The sequence below is a fragment of the Gossypium arboreum genome, chromosome 13 (assembly GCF_025698485.1).
Source record: "Gossypium arboreum isolate Shixiya-1 chromosome 13, ASM2569848v2, whole genome shotgun sequence".
NCBI classification, from domain to species: domain Eukaryota; kingdom Viridiplantae; phylum Streptophyta; class Magnoliopsida; order Malvales; family Malvaceae; genus Gossypium; species Gossypium arboreum.
The window spans coordinates 83,306,010-83,313,697 of record NC_069082.1 but is presented as its reverse complement, the minus strand read 5'-3'; the positions used below and the strand labels follow the sequence as shown (position 1 = coordinate 83,313,697).

General features: G+C 34.3%; 1 protein-coding gene across 2 annotated transcripts; it reads left to right on the top strand.

Annotated features, from left to right (window-relative positions):
• The first annotated feature begins 692 nt into the window (after nt 1-692).
• On the top strand, nt 693-7,688 carry LOC108485710 (sodium/hydrogen exchanger 2-like). 2 transcript variants are annotated; one of them, XM_053024322.1, is made up of 15 exons: nt 693-1,445; nt 1,818-2,113; nt 2,249-2,367; nt 2,838-2,935; nt 3,132-3,191; nt 3,272-3,318; nt 3,409-3,603; nt 3,901-3,947; nt 4,214-4,280; nt 4,362-4,462; nt 4,709-4,810; nt 5,072-5,210; nt 5,304-5,366; nt 6,748-6,831; nt 7,094-7,688. In XM_053024322.1, the coding sequence occupies exons 2-15, from the start codon at nt 1,940-1,942 to the stop codon at nt 7,421-7,423; spliced, it is 1,626 nt and encodes a 541-aa protein (XP_052880282.1). In that variant the 5' UTR covers nt 693-1,445; nt 1,818-1,939; the 3' UTR covers nt 7,424-7,688. The 2 variants fall into 2 exon arrangements, with proteins under 2 accessions (XP_052880282.1, XP_017645050.1); XM_017789561.2 differs by having other exon boundaries at nt 693-2,113.

Genomic DNA, 7,688 nt, shown 5'->3' with positions numbered 1-7,688 from the left:
AACATAGATAGGGATAACTAACCAAATCTTTTTTAATACAAGAAGGAGACCATTAGTGGCTTTAGGAATTCCCAATTTTATCATCTAATAACATTTTAACATTAATCAAAGGTAACTAAAAAATGACTAATTCTAAAGTATTCTCATGACACGTTTTTGCTATACAAGCAATAACTATATTAGCTTCTTTAAATACATGTTGAATTTTAATCATCGAGAACTGCCTACTTTCTACTTTAATACCCCAAATGAGCGAAGTCATCATAACATCTTCAAAATCTGCATAACTTTAGAATAGACTCTATGTCGAGCTACTTGTAAAGCATGATATACTGCCCATAATTCAGCTATGAGAATTAGACATCTTCCAACAAATCGATACGATCCTGCTATCCAAATACCGTAACAATCACGTAAGACACCACCTATGGTGGAGTAGTTTCCATTATCAATTGATGTTCTATCAGTATTATCTTTGACCCAGTCCTTCTTTGGAGGATTCCGCTTTACATAAATACTTTGATTGGGTGACTTTAGACTATTGGTTCTCATCATACTACAATTATTAGTAACGAGACTTTTGGTCATTCTAAAAATCTCTTCCGGATGGACACTATCATGTTGAAATATAACTCTCGTCCTATTTTTCCATATAAAACAGCAAAGTGTATTCCCCACTCTATACTACCAACATTATTTTCCAGATTAACAATCATCCAGTCCATTAGATTCATCCCAAGAAACTGAGATATGTAACTCGAGGGGATAAGTTTATACCACATACCTGCAGTAGAGGGACAATCTCACAATAAATGAACCATAGATTCTTGGCTACCATCTGAGAATCGCGGCCTCACCCTCTCCTGATTTATGAAAATACCGGGTCTCAAAATCAGCCATATGAAGTGGATGAATATAGTGGGCAAATTATTTCCCCAAACAGGATAACCCGCCAATTTTAAACACCCACACTCCATTACACCCAATCTCATATTAAACCATGTGATTTACTTTGTAACTAATCCCGTCAATACATCTGACGGTCCGGATTTAACTTTTACCTTAAAATGTTTCTTCATCGGTCGTATTTTAATACATTTCATTTTCCTTTTTTGTAGTTGATCACCCGCGCAACTCGCCTCTCCTTTCTTCTGTTTAGCTACCCTCCAATCCCATTGCCATTTCTCTAAATCTAAACACGAAATATTCAAAAAAGCTTCAAATTATTTTCAACGAATCGAAAAGAAAAAATTTTGAAAGCTGGAATTTTTTTTTTTTGGCAAATTTCTTGGGAGAGTCGAAGAAGAATCTTGTCGGAAATTTTCGAAACATTGAGACTTTGGATTCTTTCGAAATTTCGTTTTGTTTTAATAAAATCACAAATTATTCCCGTATATAAAAAAATAAAAATAAAATAAGCGTTTGTTGTCTACCAAAACGATTTCGTAAGTTTCAGTTTTTCTTTTCCTTTTGGATGTGTGGTAGCTGAGATAGTGGGAGGAAAGAAAATTTGAAGTTTTTTTACTTGTGTTGTTGTTTTGATTAAATGAAATGGCAAAAAAAATTGTAAAAAAAAAATAGTTATTAAATGCTGAAACACAAATGTGGTGTTCATGGATGTTGTTGTCATCATTGGTTCTTCAAATCGATTCCATAATTTTCTCTTTTTATGTTTGGTTGATGAGAAAATGGAGGAACAAACAAGGAGTAGCCTTATAAACGGAAAGAATGAAAAACTGGGGAAAGAAAGGGGGGTTTTGAGAATGAACATGCGAAGAAATGATTTTAACTCTTTTTTTTTTTTGGGTAAAATGCAGAACTCTGAAGGAGGAATGGAAGTTTTTGAAGATATCCAGTGTTGAGGGAGAATTCGAATCTAAATTAAATTAGAATCAACTGATTGTTTTCAATAAATTTCTTTGATAAAAAAAAGGTCGAAATGGTGGCATCGCAGTTAGCTGCTGTCTTATCCAAGTTGCAAACATTGTATTCAGATCATGCCTCTGTGGTCTCCATGAACCTATTCGTCGCGCTTCTTTGCGCTTCCATTGTGATCGGTCATCTTTTAGAGGAGAACCGATGGATGAACGAATCAATTACTGCCCTTGCCATTGTGAATGCCTCCCTTCACAATCACATCTATAAATGTTGATTTATTCATATGAACATTTCAGCAGGGTCTTGTTATGCTTGGATTATTGTTCTGCTTTTTTTCTCATATGTTTTATTTTAATTGACTTTGTGGCAGGGTCTTTGTACTGGGGTCGTTATTTTGTTGACGAGCGGGGGTAAAAGCTCACGTCTTCTTGTCTTCAGTGAAGATCTGTTCTTTATTTATCTTCTACCCCCTATTATATTCAATGCTGGGTAAGTTTGTTCTCGTCACATTTTCATTTCTCCTGTAAATGGAAAATATGGAGATTGTTTGTTATAGTTTATATAAGCTAAAATTGATGGCTATGCGACAGTTATTCAATGGGAACTTTTTTTTTCTTGGCTGTGAGAGTAAAATATGGTATGTGTCCAAGATTTTGTTCAATTTATTCCAAGTTTTTGTTAGATCTTTCAAAGGTCATCCCCATGCCCATAATATGATATGCATTGAATTCATGTTTCGGACATAGATACTAAATGAAGTGTCAAAGTAACCTAGATGGCTTGAACTTAAGTACTTTGAGAATTTCCACTTGTTTTCAACATTGTAAATATAAGAACACAGTGTCCTTTTTACAATGTCAAGGTTTAATTTTTTAATAAAATTCTTTTTAAGAGTAAAAACTGAGGATTAGATGTAGTTAATTACTTGTCTTCCTTCTGATATTTGCTTTTTTTGCCAGGTTTTCTGTGAAAAAGAAGCAATTTTTCCGTAACTTTATTACCATCATGCTGTTTGGGGCTGTCGGTACATTAATTTCTTGGTCAATTATATCTTTTGGTACTTTCTACAACTTTATGGATACAGTTGACACATATGTACAATTTCGTTAGTTTTATCTTTTGTTTGTATACATGACGTCTGTGGATATGCAGCCAAGGGCAGTGTTAGGGGTTGGCTTGGTTTGTTGATGTACATCCTAATATTCTTAAGATTAATTTACTGGTTGTGATAGCAACTCTGATTCTTCAAACAGGTGTTATCAAGTTCTTTAAGGAAATGGACATTGGTTCATTGGAGATTGGAGATTTTCTAGGTATTTGACCTTACTCCCTTCTTTTTCAAACTGGCTTAGTTCATGTTTGTGTATCTTACTAATTTTCCCGCAATTTTCAGCAATTGGTGCAATCTTTGCTGCTACAGATTCTGTTTGCACACTGCAGGCATGCATAAACTAAAATTGTAGTAGCATTTCTATATTGAGGGACTACTGTATGAAACTTACTAAACTGAAGCTGCTTCTGATGGTACAGGTGCTTAATCAGGATGAGACTCCATTACTCTACAGTCTGGTTTTTGGAGAGGGTGTTGTAAATGATGCAACATCAGTGGTGCTTTTCAATGCAATCCAGAGTTTTGATCTCACTAATACAAATCATAGAATTGCTTTGGAGTTTATTGGCAGCTTTTTGTATTTATTTTTAGCAAGCACTCTGCTGGGAGTGGCTGTAAGGCGCTTTTCATACAAATCTGATTCATTCTGTGAACACTGCAGTTTCATCTTACATTGATCTGATTTTTCATTTTTCTTGAAGTACCCATATCAGAGTATCAGACATTTGTGTTCAACACATTTTTGTACATTGGTATACGAGGATGTGTCCTTATAAGGACCCTCCAACTATATAGAAAATCTTACAGAAAAAAATTGACTATACCCATATCGGACACATGTATGTGACACTTGCAGATTAACCTGGTAGCATAGCTTTCCCCTAGGTGTAATATTTTTCTTTTCTGTGTAGGTTGGGCTGGTAAGTGCTTATATCATCAAAACGTTATACTTTGGCAGGTATATTTTGGATTTTATCTGGATTTTATATCAACTAGCTTTCAATAATAAAACCTTAAATACCTCTATAAGAATCTTATACTCCTTTCTAGGGAATTAAGTTTTACAGAGATGTAATGCTTTTAATCATTTGTGATATTAAAAGGTTTTACTTAATAGAAGACTCCAACTGAACATGAATGTTATTATTACAATAGAGTTTTTGACGGTACAACGTCTTTGTAGTCTAGAACTAATTATATGCACTTGATTTTAACATGATCCAGGCACTCAACAGACCGTGAATTCGCTCTTATGATGCTCATGGCATACCTTTCATATATCATGGCTGAAGTAAGATTCTTCTAGCGTAATATAGCAGTTATTGCATTCCTTTATTTTATTTGGATAACTCTAATGTTGCATTCCCTGCAGCTGTTCTATTTGAGTGGCATTCTCACGGTGTTCTTTTGTGGGATTGTGATGTCGCATTATACCTGGCACAATGTTACAGAGAGTTCAAGAATAACTTCCAAGTATGTGTCCTCCATGTTATTATCTTAGGGGCAATAAAAGTTATGGGTAATTGATATTTGGAGGGAATAAACTTCTTAAGCGGCTTTATGTTACATCAGTTAAATTTAGGGTTTTCTGTAGCTTTGTATTCAAGTTGCACCCTTCTAACTATTGCTAATTGTTTTTAAGATAGATGCTTAACACCTAAAGAAATGTTTTAACTCTTTATATGCCTCAATTGATTCAGATCTTTTGTTTAAACACAGGCATGCTTTTGCTACCTTGTCGTTTGTTTGTGAGACTTTCATCTTTCTCCATGTTGGAATGGATGCCTTGGACATTGAGACGTGGAAATTTGTAAATGACAGGTTTGCTCTATGTCTATGTTTTTCAAACATTTCATTTTTCTTCAAGTATCTGTGTTTGAGTAACATTACTCTGTGCACCTTCTGGAAAAACTATTTTTTTTTTTCAAGTGTATGTTAACGATTCATTTTGGTCTTGAACCTTTGCTTCAGGTATATTTTTCAGATTTACCCCATTTTTTCTTCCATGCAATTTGTACAAAATAACTTCCATTTACAACATGATTTGTTCTTGTGACATTGGGTTTGATCTCCTATTTGCAGACCTGGAACATCAATTATTGTTAGTTCTGTACTGCTTGCACTGGTCATGGCTGGAAGAGCAGCTTTTGTGTTTCCCTTGTCGTTTCTATCCAACTTAGCACACAAATCAGCTAATGAAAAAATCAGCTTTAGGCAACAAGTACTAGCTTGTGGTGTTCTTTGTTTCTTTGCTTCCAAATCAATTAACAATGTTATTTGACGTCACTAATTTCTTTTTGTATCTTTTGTTCAGATCATAATATGGTGGGCTGGTCTCATGAGAGGTGCAGTATCTATGGCACTTGCTTATAATCAGGTGAATTCAGGATTATCTTATTTCTTTGGAAAACGGAAACCTTTTTGTAACGAAACTAGGAGAAATAATTTGCTGAGATTGAAAATAGAGAAGATTGTGTTGTATTTACATAATTTCTTCTAATTAAAACACAATATCTTGTAGTGGACCTCCTATCAATCTACTTCGTCATAAGATCTTGAAAATGATAATGATCTAGAAAAAATAAGACAACAATTTAAAGTACTGCTGAGATTACTAATAGAGTTAAACTAAAAGAAAAAATAGTTTAACATCGAGGTCAAAGAAAATGACAAGGTAGGATTAACAGTTGTAGGCTTAAGGGCATAAGAAGTTGAGCCATCTGCTAATGTAACTTTAGAGGAATATACATAAGAGTAAAAGGTGAAACAAAGATTCGAATTACTTGTTATAGATTTTGGCACTAGAATCAAAGGCCTATTTGGACAATAAGGAAAGAAGCTACTAGATTTACTTGACTCTACAATAGCAATGATAGGAGAAGTTTTCTCATATGGTGAAATGGTCTTGATATTAGATATTGTAATATTTTCAAACCTTATTTTGAATTTCACATAATAACGTTTCTTATGGCCTGACTCATAGCAATAACAACATAATTCCTTCTGAATCCTGACAGTGACTATTTTCTTACCACGACTAACAAGAGCTCTAATTTTAATCTAAGGGACGTGAGAGCTTTTAGTATGAAGTACTCTTGAAAAGATGAAATTTCAAAGCCAGAAAGGATCTGAGCTTTATTGTATCTCAAATTTTGGAAGAATAGCAACCCGAAAACTCATAACAACCATTTTCTCTCATTGAGTCTGTTGAACTTTCACATCTTGACTAAAAGGCAACAAAACATTAAGCTCCTCATACATTTTCTTAAAATCCATATGGGAGACCTATCTTGCTTTTCTGACTACAAACTCTTTGCATACTTCTTTAGTACAAGATATATTCCGTTTCTCAAAATACAAAAAATCTAAATAGTCCATTAGCTCCACAATGAATTCATAGTAGTCAATCAAAGCAATTATTTAATTTTTGGGTCTGGAAAAATAATTGGGCATATTCTTTCGACCATACTTGTTTGGTATTATCAGTAGGTTGGTATCATGTACTTTGCACATTGATTTGAATTGTCTTGCTCCAATCCAAATAATTGGATTCATTCAATTATTACATGTATGTCTTCAACTTTTTTTTTAATATTTCATGCATTTGGAGGGTCATATTTCCTCAACATGTTTGAAAATGTGAATAATCCAATAGACTTTTACTTAATAAAGAGTCAAGAGTAAAATACGAGAGAGAGAAAGGAAGAAATTTGTTTGATTGATATAATCTGATAGATTTTTACTTAATATAAATGCAGTTTACAAGGGCAGGGCACACACAATTGCGATGTAATGCCATTATGATTACAAGCACCATCACTGTTGTTCTTTTTAGCACTGTGGTAAGATGTTTCTGGCCTTCATTTCTAAATCTTGGAGATTTGATGGTTGGCATTTTCTTTTATTCTTCATATGTATAGAGTCTTGACTGAGGGTTCGAGTTTTACATTGCTGAAGTTCGTATTTGGGTAGTCGAATCTCATGCCTGAAATCCATATTTTAGCATCTCTTTCGATGTTCCATAATTTACTTGGCTTAAGCATAATAGTTTGTTGGAGATGTTGACGTTAGTAACACTTTATATGTTGGTTTGGCTTTGATCAGGTTTTTGGACTAATGACTAAACCTCTAATAAGGTTCTTGCTGCCTAATTCTAAAGTAACAAGTGCACCCTCCGGATCATCATCTCCAAAATCGATTACAGTGCCATTTCTGGGAAGTACTCAGGATTCATTTGAAGATAGTCCAAAGGGAGTTCAACAGCCAAGCAGCATTCGCGCACTTCTTACAACTCCAACACACACCGTTCATTACTACTGGCGCAAGTTCGATAATGCCTTTATGCGGCCAGTGTTTGGTGGGCGGGGTTTTGTTCCCTTCGTTCCTGGCTCTCCAGCAGAAAGGAGTGAACATAAGCTACCTCAATTGCAATGAGACTGGTGGATCAAGATGTACTACTATGCATCCAATGTCTTGTGAAGACTTCTCAAAGAAATTTTACAAGGCTGCGCGAGAAGTGTTTAACGTAATTGTTCTTTTTTTATTTGGCTCTGGTTATGTACGTAGCAGTGGCGAAACTTCACACTAAATTTTGAGGTGTGAATTAGTAAATAATTTAATCAATATCATATTATACAAAAAAAAAACAAAAAAAAAAACAAAACATAGTTCGAAATTTTGGGCTTTGTTGTTGTAAAAT

Coding starts and splice junctions, on each gene's coding strand:
- LOC108485710 (XM_053024322.1), top strand. CDS start 1,940: ATGGTGGCATCGCAGTTAGCTGCTGTCTTATCCAAGTTGCAAACATTG. Junction 2,936..3,131: donor TTGGTCAATTATATCTTTTG/GTACTTTCTACA, acceptor TTCTTCAAACAG/GTGTTATCAAGTTCTTTAAG. Junction 3,192..3,271: donor GGAGATTGGAGATTTTCTAG/GTATTTGACCTT, acceptor CGCAATTTTCAG/CAATTGGTGCAATCTTTGCT.